At 41.0% G+C, this 21,839-nt stretch overlaps 1 protein-coding gene across 1 annotated transcript; it reads left to right on the forward strand.

Annotated features, from left to right (window-relative positions):
• Positions 1-1,219: 1,219 nt before the first annotated feature.
• Positions 1,220-21,520, forward strand: alpl (alkaline phosphatase, biomineralization associated). The gene is made up of 12 exons (XM_084543376.1): positions 1,220-1,380; positions 4,273-4,432; positions 6,012-6,131; positions 7,226-7,341; positions 9,037-9,211; positions 10,281-10,456; positions 12,452-12,592; positions 12,710-12,779; positions 12,896-13,030; positions 19,273-19,464; positions 19,601-19,720; positions 19,881-21,520. Exons 2-12 carry the CDS (start codon positions 4,360-4,362, stop codon positions 20,144-20,146), a joined length of 1,584 nt encoding a protein of 527 aa, XP_084399502.1. The 5' UTR covers positions 1,220-1,380; positions 4,273-4,359; the 3' UTR covers positions 20,147-21,520.
• The last annotated feature ends 319 nt before the right edge of the window (positions 21,521-21,839 follow it).

Consider the following 21,839-nt stretch of genomic DNA (forward strand, 5'->3'; position numbering starts at 1 on the left):
ACATAGTCTACTGTTGTCACTAGTTCAAACAGTAAAGGTAAAATTATTTTTAATCACTGAAATACAATCTGAGATAGCTGTAGCCGAGAAGTTACTTCTCCTCTTTCCTGTTACATTTCAGAGGAAAAATATAGTTTAATTATATGGCTTAATTTAATATGGTAGGTGATATTGTATTGTTTTGTATGTTTTCTGTTGTTGTTTGTATTTATTTGTATACTTATACCCTTAACATTACTGACTTATGTCTATTTAAAGGACTTTTAAATGGACAAGTCAGTCCATCAGCCAAATGAGGACTGTAATTTTAATACTTGATTCTTTAATACTCACTTTCCTTCTCTCTGGCGACACCTATGTCAACAAGTGGTAATTACAGGCATGTTTTTGAACCTCATTTCCCAGAGATCCAAACTTTTTCGCCTTGGAGACATCATCAGTCATTTAAAGTTGTCGCTGCTACTGGGTTCCCTTTACTCAAACAAACTCATAACCTTTCAAACAAAAAAACAAAAAACAAAAAAAGACACACACACTTACTCTGGACAATATATCTGTTGGTACCTCTGGAACTGTTTATATTATTTCTATTTTGTATTAACTTGTAGAAGTCTTGAAGTCTTATCCATAAACCACTACCAGAAGAAGTGGGCGGAGCTAATGACTGATCATTAATCACGGGTAGGTGTCTGGGTCACAATAACTGCCTCGCTAGTGATTTTGAGCAGCCATGTCTCCACAGACACTCAGTTCTAAATACTAAAAATGAAATATCTTCAAAGTATTTTCATCAGTGGTTTAAGTCAGTGATTGACATTATGAAAATGGAAACGTCCTCCTGTTATGTTTAGGGTCAAATTGACCAGTTTTGAAATACAAAAAAAAAAAAAAAAAACTTTTTCTGCTTGGATTAATTAGTGTAATTAATGCATATTATGAAAATTGTTAATTTCACATATTTGCAAATATGTTCGCAAACATATTTCTCTTTGAGTGAACTGACTGCAGAAACTTTTTGGTAAACATTTTAAACATTTTAGTAACCCTTTGGTACTTTGGACTGGACACTTCCACTAGCGTTGCACCACAGTTAATGGTTGCTCTGTCCTTGGAACAACGCACGGGTCGTCAGGCAGGCGGAGCTCTAGGACCGTCTAGTCCCGCTGCAATGGCAGGGCATCGCTATTTCTAAGGGGTTTTGTTTTTCCTCCCTCGTGGGATACAGACCGCTATTCTCAGACCCGGGAGCCGGAGTCGAACAAGTGTGGCCTTATAAAAAGGATCGTGAAAGCAGCGACAAGGACACATTTCAAGGTGAAGGACTGAATGAACTGTGTGCACATTTGGATGTAGATTTCTGCTCCGGGAAAACCACCTGCAGTAAGTAAAACTACAATGAACTTTTTTTCTCCTGCTTTCCTCACATAAGAGGTTGATTTTGGAGAAGCCACGCTGTCGGGGAAAAGGCTGAAATGTATGAGATCAGCTCGTTTTGTTCTCGTTTTTCTTCTCGTTGTCTGCTTTTCTATTGCTGCCATTTAATTTTTATTATAAAGCGATGTTAATTTACCGCTTCTGATTTTTCTCTTTTTGTTTTTTTGGTCATCTGTTGCGCCCAGTCCCTCTTACTCCTGCCATTTCCACCAGGATTAAGTGCTGGTCACCGAAGGGCTTTTGCAGCACAATTTCAATTCGTTTATTATAATTTAAAACATGATTTTATGTTGCAAAGCCACTGAAAGTCCTGATTTAGTCATTAAGAAGTGAACGTAACTTGATTTATAAACGTATAATGTATATCACGGTGCAATAATATGCAATGACTCCCATTTGTGTGTGAAATTCGGTTGAAGTGTTGGATATTCTGTGTGCATACAAGAGGCTGGTGAGGCAGCCTGGTGTGAGAAGAAAGACAAGTTGTATCTAAGAAGTGGCCGCAGAGTGAACAGAGACAGGAAAGATAATGCAATCATGTCTGTCCGAAGACAAGACACAGCACTCACGTATCATGAGCCTTTATCTGTTATGATCTGAGCATAATTAAAAGCCTAATCCCTGCTTTGGACCTGCCTACCTCAGGCATCAGCAGCAGCAGGGGCAGCAGCAGTTCAGGAAAGAGCTAAAGGAGGTGAAGCTATTTGTTTCTGGCAAACTTAACCCCGTCTGACACCACTTTGGATTGACCGAGGCAGCTGAATGTTTGGTGACACCATGACTGAAGTTGGATATAATGTTATACTGACCACTGCGCTGACTGCTGCCCTGCTGATGGCAGTTGTGGTGCTGCTCTGCTATTTCACCTGCAGACTGGCAGCCTCGATTCCTCTGGGTGGACCTGGTCGCTTCTGAGACGGTAGCCTCAGCTTTCCTGATGCATGTAAGAAATGGTAATAGGAATTCCACTCTGGCATCAATGTGGCATCCTTTTATTATACCAACCTACAATAATCAGGCATAACATTATGACCACCTTGCTAATATTGTGTAGGTCTCCCTTGTGCCTCCAAAACAGTTGTGACTCATCAGAGAATGGACATGGGCCTTCTGAGGGTGTCCTGTGGTGGGCCTTTGGGTCCTATGCATTGAGGGGAGAGGCCTCTGTGGATCAGGCTTGTTCCAGTGCATCCCACAGATACTTGATCTGTTTGGGATCTAGTGAATATGGAGGCCAGTTCAACACCTTGTGCTGTTCTTCATGTTTTTTGAGTTGTTCCTAAACCCTTTCTGTGTGTGTGTGCCTGTAAGGCTGCATCTTGCTGGGGATGGCTGCTGCCATCAAGGAGTGTCATTGCTATGGGGTGGAGGTTCCTGGTCTGGTCTAGGTGGTTGGTACATGTCTAAGTAACATCCACATGAATGCCAGGTCCCGAAGTTTCCCAGCAGAACATTGTACTGTCACAAGATGGTCAATGTTATTTACTTCTCCTGTCAGTGGTTCTACTGTTGTGGCGGATGAGTATAAATTGACGTCTGCCTAGTTGGTGGTGGACTTTTTTTAATTAATATTATTATATTTCCAGGTTGGTTCAGACTTGTCTCCTTCTCATTAATCCAGATTGATCCTGACATGTCTAGACAAGCTTTTGGAAGTGCTAGCAAAGTCTAAAAAAACTTATTTGAATTTTATCTGCAAGAAGAGATGAGTTCATAGATATTGTACAGACAACAGGCCAGGGCTTGATAGGAAGCAACGTAGAGTGTGATTATGTGATCTGATGCAATTAAGAAGGCAGGGAATCATAGATGTTTGTGCGCAACGCTGCACTGGACTCACACCAGAGGCCTTATGTCACAACTGCTTAGATAAAAGGTATTTGCAATCACCGCCATCAGTAGTAGTTTTCTTCATTTTTCAGAGGCGGACGTGTCCAGTCAATCATTTGGTTTTAATCGGCTTTGTTATGGCTCTTAAACCTTGCAGTGCTATGGAGCTCAATCCCATTAAAATGACCTTGACTATAAGCGCGGGGAGGAAAGGAGGAGGGTGTGGATAATTATAGTTGAAAGCCTGATGCCAGGAACCCATGAGGGCCCCTGTTGTGAGTACTTACATTCACAGCGAGGCCTCAAGCTCAACTTTACCACGCTCTTCTTTTGTTTCTCCTGCAAAGTGTTTGTGGGCTGGAGAGGTCCCCTTTTTAACAGGAGAGGCCAACAAATCAAAGACATATCTTTCATTCACGCTGCAACCTTGATGGTTGTGCTTGATTTTTATTTATTTCTTTTTTTGCCTCCCCCTGCAGCCTCAATGTGCCTGCTTCTTTATTTGGAGAGCATACAAGGAAACTGGTAACGTCACTCAGCTCCACAATGTCTCCTTTTTAGAGACAATGTTTGTTTATGCTGCTTTTCAACAAGAAAATGCCACCAGTCACCACAAGAATGAAACATCTATTATCCTTAAAATATGATCATTTAAATTCCAGGATATGTAAAGAAGGATATCTAAGATGTTCTTGGAATATATTCTATTTACTACGGGCTCAAAAATTAGCTTATGAGTAGAGCCTTTAATTTAAAGACTGGGTAAACTGAGAAAAATGTTAACCATCAAACTGCACATTAAGAAAAACGAGGAGACACTTTTACGCCGCAGGATGAATACCTGTCTACATGGCTCACCTCCCCTCATCTCTCATGTGTTATTTTCCTGAAACACGTTTGCTTAGTGAAATCATCCCGGCATAAATACACATTAAACTTGTGTGTCAGACTCGGTGTCTTCCACGTGACACATACTTAATCGCCACCCATGTTCTCATTCTTTTGCAGCTGTGACACGGCCGCCACAAGCCTCCCTCAGCGCCTCAAAGTGGCACGTTATCTCAGGCAATCCGTCAGCCGCACACGGATAACAGCATGAAGGCGACAGCCCTGCTTGTCATTTGCTCGTGTCTGATCTCGGGGAGTTTGGGGAAGCTGCCGTTCCCTGGTAAGTGACTGTGCTGTGAGTAAAAAAAAAACAAAAAAAAACCAACAACATGTTTCCGAACGTTTATAGTGTGACAGGAAATGTGCAGCACATGCTGAAGATTTCCAAGTTTCTTTTAGGAGCCCTTTATTTACGCAGGACATTTCTGAATTCAGTTTTTCCCCGAAAATAACAGGAATTCATTGTTTAAATAACTTTTCAAAGATGGAGCATCCTGCTGCCATGAAGGAGATATTTGTGTAATTACTGTGTGACAAGGTGCAGTCATCACATTTCATAACAAAACTTCTCCTAAAACCGTGAAAGAAACTCAGTGTCTTTACATGTTATTATAATGGGAGAGTAATGAAACAACCAAATATTCACATTTGAGATGCAGGGATCACTTACCTTGGCTTTTTTTTTTCTGAAGGTTCAAGGTTCAAGGTTCAAGGTTCTTTATTTGGCCATTTGTGCATAAACCAATAGTCCAGGCACATTGGAAATCTTGTGCAAGGCTCTCAGACTCAACAGTTTAGGTAGTTAAGAATGAAAAAGAAGTATAAAATATAGAAATCACTATACAATGTTAGGAAAGGCACTGTAGTAACAAAAATATAAATACAAAATATAGAAACTGTATAGAAAATGACTTGCGTGGCCTCAATCAGTTATTATTTGTTTGGCAAACTAATCTGCTAGTTTCAGCTCAATTGTACATGCTGTGGTTACAATCTTGGAACAGAGCTCAGATTGTATGACAGTCAATGCATGATCTTTAGATAATATATCAGTATGGTGCAATCCTAGTGTTGACTGCATTGGTTGAAAACACGATTATCGTCTCAATTAACTGATTGACAGCTTTCTTGAGCCCCAAGTTAAGTCCTGACAAGTAGAATGCACAGAACATGGATTCCAGACGTCTCTTTAGATGATTTGATTTACTGACAACGTGTTTGTGGTTCATCATTTGGCCAGAACAGAACATCTTGACATGTCTTGTTTGATCTGAACAAGTGCCAGACTTAAAGAAACTGAGCTTGTTATGCTGGTGGAATAAAGAAACAAACAAATATTCATATTTGAGGGGCATTGTTTTGGGCAGTGACTTATAATCACCTACCAAAATTACCAGATGTATGATGTAGCATGTCAATCAATGTCAGTGCATAATCTGGAAGTAATGTATCGGTTTGATTTCATCCTGCTGCCCTGGAGGAGATATTTGTCCAGGTTAATTATTGTGAACCTTTCAAAGCAAAAGGTGTCATAACGTATGAAATAAGATCCATCCTTCAGCTGACTGGGTTGACTGAAAACATGATTATTGTTTTGATTGTTTGATATATAGTTTGGCCTCTAAATCAGTTTTCCATAACCGAAGTCCTGACATGTCTGATTTGATCTGAGCAAGTCACAAAAGCTAGTTATAATGGGAGAGGGAAAAAAAACTTCCTAATATTCACATTTGAGAATTTTTGCTTAAAACTTGTTTCCTCCACATTCGCCACACTGCACATTATTTAAGCCGGGCCTGTATATGTCGATTCCCTGTAGCTATCCGCATCTAACCAGACTTGTTTGCTCCGACACTCAGAAAAAGAGAAAGATCCCAAGTTTTGGAACACTTGGGCGCAGGAGACCCTGGACAACGCTTTGAAGATGCAAGATCTCAATAAAAACATAGCAAAGAATCTCATCCTCTTCCTCGGAGACGGTAAGCCCTGGCATTTTTCATCTTTTGCATCTTTTGATTTGTGGCAAGAGGTTTTGAAAGTTTGATCTTCATGAAGCTCATCACTTATTTGTGCAGAACCCCGACCACTTTCATAGATTAATTACAAGCTGTTTTATTTAATCCGGAATGAGGTGATAGATGCTAGAAGATGAATGAGATTTTTTAAATGTTTTCTAACACGTGAGGAGAATGAATAGCTGCAAACAAAGCAACCCTGCTGCCACCAGATCACCGGGCTTCTGTTTGTGCTGGGCCGCTCAGTGGTTGCACAAAAACTTTTATCCTCTCTCTCTCTCACTCTCTCTCTCACTCTCTCTCTCTCTCTCTCTCTCTCTCTCTCTCTCTATCTATCTATCTATCTATCTTTGAACTACAGGCACATCATGGCATTCTTGCACCGTGGTGCATTCACAGTCACGTTGCAGTTACAGTATAACAAGCATAATCTTAAAAATGTAAGAAGAATTTGGCACGGCAGGGAAAAAACAGGGAACGGTTGTCTGGCTTGTATATGTTTGCCAAGTATTGTCTACTTTATACCAGGAAAATCACAGGTTTAAGGAGCAACAAACTGTTTGCTGTTTTCTTAAACAAATCTGAGCCTCAAATAGGCAGGGGAGTCTTCAAAGGCACAGAATGCAACCAGCATCCAGTTCACAGTCCAAGGCTACCTATAAAACAACTCATTTTCCTTCCTGTGTACAATGCAAGAATCCTGAGGTTCAGTGTAGGATGCGTAGGAACATTTTAACTGTTACATTTTTACAAATGAACCACGCACAGAAAAAAAGTTAAATTCTCCCCCCAAGTTACTGATTAATTACGAAAGAGTCACTCATCTTTATGGCCTTTGTGTATCTGCTTTGGTTAGCATCAGCTCTGAAGTAATGTGTATCTGAGAAAGTGTTTTACCTAACAGCAGATATCCTGTTCTGAAATGTCAATGAAAGCAAATCATGTTCGTGTGTTGTGAGAACTAGGACAAAGAAACAGTGAAGGAAAATCGTTAATGTTTGATGAGTCCCTGCTGAGGGAAAACCGATCCTAAAAGTCAACCTGCTTTTGGTGTTCAGGCATGGGCATTCCCACGGTGACAGCAGCTCGCATACTGAGGGGTCAGATGCAAGGACACAGCGGGGAAGAGACGCAGCTGGAGATGGACAAGTTCCCCTTTGTATCTTTGGCCAAGGTCTAACTCTCATATCATATGGCACAATGTATTGATCTTGATGTGGCTGGGAATCGGTTCCTGACAAGGTCATTGGGTGTGTCACGTTATACGGGCTGTGTGTTATGTTACAGCTTTATTTAAAAAAAATAAAATCTCAAATCGCAGAATAGATCATATATACCTCACAAATCATCAGCAACTGTGACCTTAAATGAACCATTTAAACTTTAAGACACGTCTCTATTTTTCTTATTGTCAACAAAGCAAACAATAGATTGAATCAAGTAACCAGTGATATCTATGTAGATACGCCCAAAAAAGCCTCTTTGTCACGGAGCTCAATTGTTCTGCAAAAACAAATAACCGATACTCCTCAGTGAATCATAAAAATGAAATAGAAATAAAATAATGTCATAATCCTGGTGACAAACAGGATCTCTTTGGATTATGCAGAGGATACATGATTAGGAGATTTTCTTCGAGTAAAAAAGTGGGACACAGTGCAGACCATCGCACTGTCTAAAAATTAGGATCTGTATGGAACGGCTCATGCAAAAACAAAATATCTAAAGATCTGATCAACGACTAATTATTAAAGCTCAAAGCTGCAACTAAAATGACACAGTGCACAGTTAAAGACTGCACATATTCCTGCAGACGACTAAAGGGATTTAGCTGAAGGCTAAATCTCAAAACTTTGTGACATGTTTGCAGGCATTTCCAGAAATGGCTTCAGTGGATGTTTAGACAATATGTTGTAAGTTTTCTTTGCAATTTTATAATATGTCAGAGGTAAAATGTTGATATTCCAAAGAGCGTCATCCTTTCAATTTACCTCTTCTTCTCCTACATTAAGTTACCTGGTTGTTAGCCTAAGCGGCTTCTAGGCGACAACAGTTGCCTAGCAACAGTGTTCTCATAACTCATGGCTGATGTTAAAACTCGAACGGCAAGCTTACAAGTTCAATTTGTTTTGTCATTTAATTGGCAGGAATAGTGTGGAATCAAAAGCCTTCAAAATGTTTGTGAGGAGAAGCTGGTCTGGACTTGCTATGTTGGGAACTGATTCTGCCGCCGCAAAGACCTGCCGGGCCAATCAAGTCGTTTCATACACACCATCTGAGGATCAGAATTTGTTTACACTAAAACGTCACTGACTGGTCGTAGGACTATCCCATTACATATTTCTTTGTATCGGTTTGAACACACCGCATATTGAAATCCAAATGGCTTGCACGCTGGCAGGCATAAAAACAAACAAACAAACAAACAAAAAAAAACATATTTAATTTGCAGAAGAAACAAAAGAGAAAATCAGCAAATGTTTACGTTCAAGAAGCTGGATAATGTTGGCACATTTGCTAATTATCATTATAATTTCAATCATGAATATGCTCCAGTGCACCAAATGTGTATTAATCCACGACTTAAAATAGTCCCCCAAAATATTATATCTAACAATAACATAATCAGTTTTTTTAAAACTAGTGTATATTTGTGACCAGTTTAACAGAGTTAAGTTAGCGTTGTACTGAACTCTTTTCATGGGATTTGTCGACAATTAGAATAATTCAAGACATGTCCTTTAACTCTGCAAAAGCATATTGTTATTGTAGGAAGAACACGAGTCTTGTAATTGTCATGCCCATCGCAAGCTTATCAGTATGACTAGAAACAAATCTGACCACACGTCATCGGCTTGTGTCTCTGCAGACGTACAACACTAACGCACAGGTGCCAGACAGCGCCGGCACAGCCACAGCTTACCTCTGCGGGGTTAAGGCCAACGAGGGCACGGTGGGCGTGAGTGCAGCCGCTGTCCGCTCCCAGTGTAACACCACAAAGGGCAACGAGGTCACATCCATCCTCAAATGGGCTAAGGATGCAGGTACAGTGACATTAAAGGAGCGTAAACATTTCCACAGTATTTTGTCTACAGGGGATGCAGAATTGTAATTTTATGAATTGTAATGCAATTTATGTCTGAGGAGACTATGTCTGTAGGTGATGTTACTGTGAGGTGGGAATACTCACGGAGCGACGGCTTGATCGCTCAGAGCAATGACTTTGAAGTGTTCTTGAAAGTGGTGCTCTGAATACACTTTTCTTTTCTTCAGTCGGCTCATTTCTGTGTTCAGCTGTGCATCCTTTGAACCAAAGTTAGCCTTAGAGCAAATTGTAAGTGAAATTTATTTGACCAAAAGAGTTATTTTGTCCACACCAACTTCTTTATGTGGGCATCGTCATTCTGTGCCTTGATGTGGAGCATCTGCTGCCTCTGTTTTAATATGTTTCTTAAAGTTGGTAGTTAGCCTTCAGTTCACTTCCAGAAAACTAAATTGCAAGACATCTCATACAAAACAGTTTGGATCGAAAGCTTGAGAGATGATTACCTTTGCTGATTATCCCCAATGAAGGACCTCTGATTTGCTTTACCCTTTACCCTTTACAAGTGCGCCACAGTAGTGGAGACAGATGTACAAGGAATGTGTACCATGGATTTTCAGAGGGCAGTGGCGGGGATAAGTTCAGGATGGGTGAGGGTCAGGATGTGTGTGTGTGTGTGTGTGTGGGTGGGTTCAGGGGTCAGAGATAACAGGAAATCCAATCATTCCTCAGGGATCACTGCAGGCAACGGCTGACCTCCTGCACAAAGAAAAACAAAAGCAAAAGAGCAAATGGGTGATTTTACTATACCGATTTACTTCTTCACATCCTTGCAATTACTATTATATTTTTATGGTGAAAAACATTGATGCATTCATTGATGCTTGGTGTTGCAGCAGAATGTCTCAGTCATTCTGTTACAAATTTCTCTGCCTCGACTGAACCACAGCGTGGAGACACGGACCAGAAAGAAGGAATTTTGTGCTAAAAAGATTGTATTTCGTCAGAGTCTGAACCTGTGCTTTAACCAAACATTAATTCAGACAGCCACTTCTGTGTGCACACTGCAGGGAAGTCCGTGGGAATAGTGACCACGACTCGTGTCATCCATGCGACTCCCAGTGCTGCTTACGCTCACTGTGTGGACAGAGAATGGTACTCCGACAACGAAATGCCAGCTGAAGCGCTGCAGGCCGGCTGCAAGGACATCGCCAGACAACTCATGGAAAACATTCCCAACATTGATGTGAGTCAAAAGTTGGCATCTACAGTATGTGTTTTTTAACTGATCGATCATTTAGATGTTTGTTTTAACAAATAACTCAACAACTACTGGATGAATTGCCACATAACTCTGAATGGACATTCATGATCCAAAGAGAATCAGCACCAAGGACTTTTGCAAGCACCACGTGGTTCACATTGATTGTTTACCATAGAGTCAAATATCTCAAATACCATTGGAGAGATATACACTGATCAGGCATAACATTATGACCACCTTCCTAATATTGTGTAGGTCTCCCTTGTTCCTCCAAAACAGTTGTGACGCATCAGAGAATGGACATGGACCCTCTGAGGGTGTCCTGTGGTGTCTGGTAACAGAATGTTGTTAGTGGGGGCCTTTGGGTCCAGTGGGTTGAGGGGAGGGGCACACCTTGTGCTGAGTTTCATGTTTTTTTGCGTTGTTCCTAAACCATTTTTGTGTGTGCCTGTGTCAGGCTGCATCCTGCTGGGAATGATGCCATCAAGGAGTGTCATTGCTATGGGGTGGGGGTGCCTGGTCTGGTCTAGGTGGGTGGTACATGTCTAAGTAACATCCACATGAATGCCAGGTCCAAACGTTTCCCAGCAGAACAGTGAATTGTCACAAGATGGTCAATGTTAATTACTTCTCCTGTCAGTGGTTTTAATGTTGTGGCTGATCGGTGGAAATGTCCTTGTCAATCAATCAATCTGGCAGGAGATCATAGAGAGAATGCATTTTTCTTCAATATGCCTCAGGCATACTGTAACCCAGTTTAAGTTTGTGCACCATCTTCATTGGACAAACTGTCAGAGACTGAGACAGATATTGACCCTATATGTGACTGATGCAAACAAGCTCCTGCAACATTGCTGCATATGTTTTGGTCATGTCCCAAAGTATATGCACTATGGCAGTCTATAGACCTATTCTAGACTACGTGGGAAAACAATTACCCCATCTCCATTAATCTCACTGTTTGGTGTGACCCAAGTGGATGTTTCTCTTGGTGGGCACAATGTACATATGATGGCTTTTAGGACTCTTGTATTCTGTAATACAAATAAAAAATAAAAAATAGAATAAAAATTGTTCTGTGACCCAGTATCATCATAACTAATCACACTTGAATCAGCTGAAGTCAAATGCTATTTTTAATGCTAATGCTAATAACAAGCAGTGGTGATCCAAGCGGAGACTTACGTTTGCTATCCCTCAACTCAAAACTAGGGTAGACAGAAGGGGTCCCTACGGGCGGCCGTGAAGTATTGTTGATGCACTGTAGTGCCTTCATAGGTTTAAGGGGGTTAATGGTGGCCTGTCCTGACAGTGGGGCCATCCTAAAAAAGCTAAGCTTTGATTGTAAACATGGCAAACATTAGACCTGCAGCACCATAGGCATGCTAGCACTGTCATTGTGCTAACGGTGGCTTTTAATTCAAAGTACTGCTGTGTCTAAGTATATCCTCACAGCAGCATGTCAGCATGCCTCTTATTCCACCTTTGCATTTCCTACGCTAATTTGCCTGGTGGTTAGCTTGACAAAGTTTTAGCTTTGATGGCTTCTTGATGATCTTATGACTTACAGCTGATATTGAATACTGACCATTTGAAGTATTTTGTGCACATGATTTCCAATGACATAATCATAGCATGAGTGCAGTCTTGTGGGCTTGAGTCAGTGTTACGAGACAAGCAACGGTTTGATGACATCACCTTGGATATATACATGAGCAATGTCTGTTTATAGAAGATTTTATGTCCCAAACAATGAATGGATTAATTGAGAAAGCAAATGATTTAGGTTGCACTGACCTGAAAGATGCACATCACCTGCCTTTGTTCACTTTGACATTTAATTAAACAGTGGAGCTACATTTTAAAGCTGATTTACAGTTTGTTTTGTTGTTTTTAAATGCCGCTCTTTCTCACACAGGCCATGCTTTATTTGGTCGTAAAATTCTTGTGATTAATTCCGGTTTTGTGGCATTTCAGGTGATTATGGGTGGTGGAAGGAAATACATGATCCCCAAAAACCACTCAGACGTAGAATACCCTAATTTAGCAAAGCACAGCGGCACACGGAAAGACAGACGAAACCTGATTCAGGAATGGACTGACAGAATGAAGGATAAAGTATGTTTTTCTTGCTTTTTGCTTTTCTCGTTTTTTCGCTTCCTCTCTATCTACCAAATTACATTTTCATATGTTGCATATTAAATGGGTGCTGTATTTTTTTTCTTTCTTTCTCAGAAAGGCCATTATGTATGGAACAGGAAGCAGCTCTTATCCTTGAACCCTAACAACGTGGATTACTTACTGGGTGAGTCTCAGTGTATGTAACTCTCATTGAAGCGTAAATGAAAAGCATTGTGTTTTCATTTTCTGTAGGCATTTTTCCTATTTGTAATATTCTTTCTCTCCTTGCACCATTTTCAGGTCTCTTTGAACCCGGGGATATGACATACGACTTGGAGAGAGACCGTGAAACTGATCCTTCACTGACAGAGATGGTGGAAGTGGCCATCAAGATCCTCAGGAAGAACCCCAATGGATTTTACCTCCTTGTTGAGGGTGAGATTATAGCCCTTTGTGTGGTAATATTTAATAGCCGTGTCGTGTTCTGGTGTCGGTTTCACAAAGATGTGTCACACTGGTGTACTAAATTTGTCATCCACTTATCTGCTCATTGGACTTTTGGAAACTAAAATAACTGAAAAGGTGATCTATTGGTGCTGCTGTTGTAGCTGTGGTATTGTTATCTTACAGTTTGCAGCGTGTGGCTTTCATGCCATTTAAAATATGGAACAATTTTCACATGAGAGTTAAGGTTTTGGGTCGTAGTTTTTATGAGAGATTTACAGATTTATAGAGATTACAGATTTGGACCCTGAATGTCTCTTTATGCGTGGATATACCCTCTGGTTGTTAGGCCGATTATAGTCATTAGTGTACACGATTTGGGCATCACGACTGATCAGTGAGAGCATGTTGTTTGCAGTGTTTTGGTGTGTTGCCATTTGACATTATCATTAGGTTTATTAAAGCAATAGTTACTGGGAAAACACAGGTTTGCTTTCTGAAACAGAGATGAAACAACTGAAATAATCTCATAGTTATGCCTAATCGAAGACATTATTTATTGTGACATATGCCTGCAGGGCTTTTTTTTTGTCAGAAAGCCTTGCAGAATGCCCATAGGAAGTTAGGAGAGGAAGTATAAAGACCAAGGAGGAGGTCATGGCTGAAGAAAGGGGCCAACACAGGACTTTTACCCTGGAGCCTGGGCTTTGTGTCCCAAGTGACACCAAGGGTTTAAAAAATCCTGGTTTGGGTTAAAATTGACCCTGTCTGACAGAAAAGCCTGAAGGCAAACTTCTCCCTCTATCACGTTACCTACACTCGACTGCAAACATTTTGTCCGAGAATCTGCTATGTTAGCTTTGTAGCTAATGTAGCTTCAGGTTACAGTTACTGTAAACCTTTCTTTCTGAAAACATAAATAGTCTGTGTTAAATGCAGTAAATACTAGGCAGCTTGTTAATATAGCTTTAACAGTGTTGATAAATGTTTTTTTCTCTCTGAACAGAGTGAGGTTAGCCAATAATGTGCTTCATACAGTAATGTGTTGCAGTAAAACATTCTCCAAACCATTTGGTTCTTTTACACTGAGGAACAGGCTGAATTCTTGTTCAAATCTGTTGATTTGTCGAGGTTTTATTTATTTTTTGCAATGGTGGCAGCTAGGGAGAGCTACAGTTCTTTGGTTGGGACACCACTTGGATGGAGTGGCATTAAATTTTGCAGACTTACATGTTCATTCTAAAGGATACATCCTCTCCATGAAGAATTGAAGTTTGATGTAAAGCTGATATACTTTGACATTTTCAAGGAAATCTTAAAGGGGCATCATAGCCTTTCATTTGTGAGACCATGGCCTGCTTGTGCTGTGGTCATGTGGACCCCATAGCAACATATAACAGAAGACATATGAGTGACAGCTGATAGAAAGTGCAGGGTGGTGTAATCATAGACATATATAGTAGTGATGTTACGAGACGTGTCGAGGCTTCGAAGCGTGTGTCGAGAATGGAGGCGGGGTTTCCGCGAAGCGCGTATCGAGGCTTGCTTCATTTAGGGGAGGGGCCAAAAATAATGACGTCCGAAGCCTCGCTGCCCGGTTGTACCACGTGACTGATTCAGAAAGTGGTTCTGATTTTCCCGCGAGGTTTGACAGCACTATAAACCCCTCGGGGTTTTTGATAGAGTGTCAAGTTGCGGAGTTTGGATAGAGTTTATATAATTTGGAGATAGTTTGGATAGTTTAAAAAGAGAGATATAGTTTGAAGATTTAGGAGAGTGAGGAGAGAAAGATAGGTAAGAGGATGGAGCCAGCTAGGAAGAGACATAATGAGTGCCCTCTTCCTAGTTCCACAAGCACTTTCACTTTCCTCTGCCTGTTTAAGCCCATGCCATTTGCCTAAAGTGACGGAAAAACACACAACCTGCCATATCATATCATACTACCATTTTGGGAAAAGTTACACACACAATATATATTGTGTGTTTTATTCAAAAAATATCATACACCTGTGATAATTTAAGTAGAGAAATTATTTGGTCATACACTTTTTTGTAATTCATAGTCATTCCCAAGAGCCATTACAGATAGTGATGGCCCTCTGACACCCGAGGCTCCGACACATGCGCCGTAGCTCATGAAGCAATTGTATCGAACTACTGTGCCGAGGCGTGGTTCGTTCGAAGCAGCTGAGTGACGTCCGAAGCAGTTCAAGTGCTTCGGACGTCACTCGAAGCACTTGAACTGCTTCAGACGTCACTCAAGTGCTTCGGACGCTTCAGCAGCAAACGAATCACCTGAGGGGTTCGGTTTGTCATGTGAATCACTTGGCGGATCGAGTGTGTTCAGGGATTTCCCGGATACCCTATTTGGTGGTGCTCATTTGAATGTTTCTTTGCAGAGTGGTTTGTTGCTGTAGTTGGAGTTAGTTGCGTATTTTGTGGAGATAGATCGTAATTAGAGATTCAGAGAGAAATAGATAAATTAGTTACATAGTTAGATAACACTGTACTGATAGATAGACATAGTTACATAGATAGTCCTAAATAGCGGTATATATAGATAAGACAGAGAGAGAGATACAGATAAGATATAGATATATATCTAATATAAAACTATAGCCCAAAACTATACACGCACTTCTGACTATATATAGTCACACTACTAAACCATGATACCAAGAGCAAAAGAAAATAGTTGACGTAAGCGCTGAAACATAAACATTAGTGCAAATTAATGACGGTCCACAGAGTGTAGTAGTGACGTAATGAAAATGGTCCAACGACAACCGAGCGCCATTAACGGGTTTAGTGGCACACTGTGAAATCACCGGTCTTTCGTTATTGAATCAAGGGATCGATTCCCATTGTTTGTTTGTTTTTTTATTTTTTATTGTTAGTATGTATATAATTTTCTTATAATCAACTTTAAACCACATATCCATGTAACGTAGTCGAATAGGAATGTGCATGGCGAATCAAGTCCCACACAAGCATGAACCAGTAAGACACGTCTCCATTGCACTACATTTTATTGTCCACTAGATACAAAAAATAGAGCACGGAGTCACTGAAGCTTCGAGTAATGAACCTTTTTTTAATCACGTGTCGAGGCTTCAACAAAACCTCGATTGCCCATCACTAATTACAGACACAAAAAAATCAATGCATCACACATTATGTGGTTATACACCTGGCCAGTAGGTGGTTTCATGTGCACATGAAGCTTCGAGAAATGAATCCTTTCTCGAACCAGTTGGCTCAAGTGGTTCGATGCCTCATGAGGCTTCATCTCGCCATCACTAATATATAGATAGACGCGACATTGACTGTGGAGGGACGTGCCTAAAGCGCCGCCATCTTGGTACAGGGCTCGCAGAGGCAGCGGTGCATGAACATACGAAGGAAAGAGGTACTCCTCAATCTCAAAGTAGAATTATTCGCTGAATTTTGGACCGATTTCAAAACGTATTGAACTGTTAAAAACGTCACACATGTAGATATGATAAAAATATGGTTTTACTACCCAAATACAATTTTTACTTCATGTTATCAGCAGACTAGCTTCTGACAGAGGATTGTAAAGAAAAGATGCCGGACTTCAACTGAGCGATTTATGATCACTTTTATTGTGTAGAAACCCCATTCCTCCATAGATGTAATGCGCTGTAGGAGCGAGTGGCCCTGTTCCAAGATGGCCGCCCTGTAGGCACGCCGCTCTAGTAGACGGCAGCGCTCAATGTCGCGTCTATCTATATATGTTTATGGGTGTAATGGTCTGTCCAGCCGGAGGCCGGACCCCAAAGCAAGAGACTCAAGCATTGCATGTTAAAGTCAATAAGAGTGAGTTTAACAAAACTCAGCAGGGAAGTAAATCCCAGAGCAAAAAATTTAAATGCAAGGAGGGCAAACAAAAGGCGCTGGAAACTTCAGGGGCGAGGGAAACAAAAAGACCAAAGTGGTTGCAAGGGCAGGAATCTGGTAGGGAGGCAAAATAGAAAAAAACAGGAGGAGATAAGTTCTATGTTGCAATGAGAGATTTCCACAAAAGGGCAAGTGGAGACTTGAGAGCTGGCACAAACCGTAACATGTAGAATTATATGGAACTGGAAGGAAGCCACAGCCAGCCTTTTAAGGACAGTTGATTGATAACAGGCCGCAGCTGAGTCAGGTGATTCCGCCCGTTGCCTGCCCAGGTGAGCGTAATGACGAAGAGAGAGTGCAGGGAAAGAGAGAACAAAAAATAGCACCGGATGCACTGGAAACCCAGGACCATAACAGATGGGCTGTGATTAGTGAGACTGCTTTTAAGCTAGATGACTTGGCTTTACTATGGCTAAAAGATGGGCAAACCACCAGACCTTTATGTTGTGTTTCCATGGAATCTACATTAAAAATCTCAAACTACTCGATCCTTTCAAATATAATGGGGCACTGGAAAATTTTACTTTACTAACAGTGCACCACACAATGAAACGTCCCTCAGCTTTTACAGTTCGAAAGCAACATGTATCTGTATATTTTTTACCCTTTTGCCATCTTCAAAAGTTCAAACAGACTGTTAATACAATATTAGATACAACAGGAACAAGACGTTTGAGTTTGATAATTATTGAGCAGTGGTGGGCCGTCAGGGTCAGCAGCGCCTTCTCTGCTGGCCTAAACTTTGACTTACATTTTAATATTTTCCCATTAATCTTATGAAATGATTCCCAGTAGCCTATTCTTTTGATATTGTGGCTTGTCTGTCTCTCAGCTGCGGTTCTTCTAACAGTGTAACTATGCATTAGAACTTTTATCCAATCACATTTCAGCCATCATGTGTTGCTGGAGTCAAAGAAATCTGCGTGGGCCTTCACAATTAAAACTGCAGGCAGCTAAAGCTTGAAATACAATGTAATGACACTGTCCTCTTAACCAATCACATTTCAAGTTCGCATTCCTAGGCCTACGTTAGCATCAGTGTTTTCGCCTCCTCTGATTGGAGGGCTAGAGAGCCACGATGGCTTTTTACTTAGGGATAAGATTGATCAGACTGTATCCAAAACAGACTGTTCAAAAAAGGCAACTGGACTTGTAGTTTTTTGAGAAGACGTTTCACCACTCATCTGAGTAGCTTCTTCAGTTCTAGGGGACTGGTGGGAAGTCTGAGGTTTAAATGGGAACTCCTACTGAAACTTGCTTGTTGTATTACCAACCAGAAACCGGTGTAGCTAATTTCTATTAAAGGTTGGGTACTTACCTGTCGTTGAGGGGGTACTGTTTTTTTGTCCCCGTCATCTCTTGTCACTCACTCTTGTCCGTCAGAGGCTCCAGTGTCAAGGTGTGAATGGGGCTGAAACTTTTTGGGGACAGAAGTTAAAACTGTATTGTAAATAGATGGCAGATTAAATCTCAGTCCACCTCCTCTGTTCAGAGAAGGGTTTTCCAGTCTGATATAGATGGCTTCCTTTACTCCTCTTTCAAACCATTGGTCTTCTCTGGCTAAGATTTGGACGTTGTTATCTTCAAAGGAGTGCCCTTTGTCCTTCAGGTGTAGGTGGACCGCTGAATCGTTTCCTGATGAGCTGGCTCTCCTGTGTTGGTACATGCGTTTATGGATGGGTCGTTTGGTTTCCCCAATGTATAAGCCTGTACACTCCTCACTGCACTGAACAGCGTACACCACATTACTCTGTTTTTGCCTGGGTGTTTTGTCTTTTGGGTGGACCAGTCTTTGCCTAAGTGTATTTCCTGGTTTGAAACAAACTGGAATGCAGTGATTTCTGAAAATTCTCCTGAGTTTTTCAGATACTCCAGCCATGTAGGGGATGACGATGTTTTTCCTTTTGTTGCTCTCCTCCTCTTTGTCCTTTCTGGGATATCTTTTTGAGCCTTTGACGAAGGGATATCCACAAGTCTTGAGTGCCCGTTTGATGTGTTCCTGTTCCTTCACCTTACCATCCAGTCTTGTGGGAACAGTCTGTGCTCTGTGCTGAAGTGTTCTGATGACTCCTAGTTTGTGTTCCAGGGCGTGGTGTAAATAATAAGTGCTGATCAGTGTGAGTGGGTTTTCTATACACTTCAATGTTGAGGCTTCGGTCTTCTTCCACATGCACCAGACAGTCCAGGAAAGCCAAACTACCTCTGCTGATGTCCTCCCGGGTTCTTATTGCAACCACTTTTTGTGTGTACAAGCATATCCCAGCCTTAAGAGTGTAGTAATAGCTAAATGGGAATGTTCACCCCTCTTCCAGGAGGCCGAATTGACCACGGACACCATGAGGGTAAAGCCAAGCAAGCCCTGCATGAAGCTGTGGAGATGGACCGGGCCATCGGCAGAGCAGGTCTCATCACCAGCGTTCATGATACATTGACCATCGTTACCGCTGACCACTCTCACATGTTCAACTTCGGAGGCTACACACCCAGAGGAAACACAATTTTTGGTACGTAGGATGTCATGGATACTGCATACTGTAGACCTGTGTGGTACAGTTTGTGACTTGAAGCACTGTGTGTTGAGCTTTCAGGGTTATGGTTTGGTTGTGATAGTAATGCCTAAAACTCTATCCGTATCCACAGGTCTGGCTCCCATGTTGAGTGATGTTGATCAGAAGCCATTCACCTCCATTTTATACGGAAACGGACCAGGTTACAAAATTGTCAACGGTGCAAGAGAGAATGTCTCCACTGTCAATTACGGTAAGTAAAAGTTTCTTGCCCTGTGGTGTCAAATGTTCAGATAACGGTTTAAAGAAAAATCACCTCTAATTCTATAAAGGCTGCCGTTAGTTGATTATCCTCATCCCCATATATCATTATTTGGGCCTGTACACTTTTCCTTTGTGTCCCTTCCTTTCAGAGGAAAACAACTATCTGGCCCAGTCAGCTGTACCTCTGAAGTCGGAGACTCATGGAGGAGAGGATGTGGCTGTGTTCGCTAAGGGTCCCCTGGCTCACCTGCTCCACGGGGTCCATGAGCAGAACTACATCCCCCACGTAATGGCCTATGCAGCCTGTATCGGCCAGAACAAGAACCACTGTAGGGCACGCAGCGAGGCAGCCGGTTTACGCCCAGTCTTTTCAAGCATCGCAGCCCTTCTCACCCTCACCCGACTTCTCTGCTGACCTTCCCCAGACACATCATCCTGTTTTTACCAGTTTTACATTTCATTGTTTCATACATTGTTTTTTTTATTTTATTTTCTAATTCTCTCTTTTGATAATGGGACCACTGTAAGACACTTGTTGTCTGTTGTCATGATAATTAAATGACAAAATCAGTTTTAGGTTTGTCAACCAAGTCAATCACCCCTGATGCACTGACTGAGAAATCACTGTACAATTGATATCTTAATTGTGATTTGTCTGTTGTTAAATGTAAATCCTTAAATAGAATGAATTTGGAAATGTTTGAAAATTAAATGTGCAGTTTAACACTATCTACCTCACAAGCGTTCAAAAGATCAACCATATAATGATGGTGTGTTCACATAGTCATATTCAGAAAAACTAAATTTATGGCTGAAACAGAGGCAACTGAATGTATAATCAACGAAACTCTAAAATGTATCCAAAACTATTGTCATACATATTGTGCATACTTGCAGAAAGTAGTTGCAAAACACCCACCTACCATAGCTTTGTCCAATAACAAGTTGTAACATCTCTTAACCAATAAATGAAATGTTTTCTGATTCAGATTCACGTTTATTTGTCATGTGCAGGATTAACAGTGCAATGAAATGTTGTGAACAAGAGAACTGATCAGCTAAGCCGTAAGTAGCACAAAAAATAAGAGTATAATTACTAAAATTAACAGCAGCACAGCAATGTATCTGTTTTTTGATAATCTTGTTTTGTTGCAGCTTTAATGGTCTAAACCTAGCCTAACTGGCCTTTTGATCGGATTCGATTTAGATAGTTTCACCCACCAATTTTCCCTACTTTGAAAGTCTAGACGCAAATTTGCTGAAATATGACAGTTATGCAGATTTAATTCAACTGACATGGTACAAATTAAAAGCTGAAACCTCAAATAAACACCATTTTGATTTGAGCGTCAACGTTAAAAGGCCAAACTTTACAGCAGAGATGAACATATTCACAGCCTGGTACAGGGGTGAACTGTAAAATAACGATGCTGCTCAGGTCTGATAGAGTGTAGAAAAGTGTCTCTTCAAACCTGAAGCCAAAGCATGTGGCATAGGTCCCAGTATTACTCCCACCGCTTCCATCTTAGTGGGTCAGACTTGGGCCAAACTAAAACATTAAAGTACACATCAAATAAGTTTTTCTTCCAAAGGGGGTCTCTGATATTTTAGGTAGTTAACTTGTATTTTCAAGTGTCCATTTTGTGATGAGTTTCGTTTTAGTTATGTAGTTATATACGCTATAAAAACAGGATGTGACATCACAGTAGACACTTGTGATTGACAGTTACCATTAACAGCCACTCTGTGATGCTGCACCTGTGCACTACATTTCAAGATCTATTAAGAGTAGGAATGTTAAAACAATTGTTAGTTTGAAACCTGTAAACTGTGCGTACCAACCTCAAGGATGTGAGGGATCTTTGCATTTTTTTCGGTAAGTAAGCTTTTTTTTTTCTTTTGGCAGTGAATTTGTAATTAGTAGGTAGCATTTACAAAGTCTGAATCCATAATGGTGCTTGTTATTTTTTTATTTTTTTAAAAAAAGCACAGATTATAATCCACCATGTCTTTGTAACTTTTGGAGGTAGAGCAGAGTGCAGTATTAATTTAACGCAAATGCGAGTGAGCCTAGCAGAAGTATTGGGCGGTCACCGATAACGGGGCTC

The sequence above is a fragment of the Chelon labrosus genome (genome assembly GCF_963514085.1).
Source record: "Chelon labrosus genome assembly, chromosome: 4".
Lineage (NCBI taxonomy): Eukaryota > Metazoa > Chordata > Actinopteri > Mugiliformes > Mugilidae > Chelon > Chelon labrosus.

Coding starts and splice junctions, on each gene's coding strand:
- alpl (XM_084543376.1), top strand. CDS start 4,360: ATGAAGGCGACAGCCCTGCTTGTCATTTGCTCGTGTCTGATCTCGGGG. Junction 9,212..10,280: donor CAAATGGGCTAAGGATGCAG/GTACAGTGACAT, acceptor TGCACACTGCAG/GGAAGTCCGTGGGAATAGTG. Junction 12,593..12,709: donor CTGACAGAATGAAGGATAAA/GTATGTTTTTCT, acceptor TTTCTTTCTCAG/AAAGGCCATTATGTATGGAA.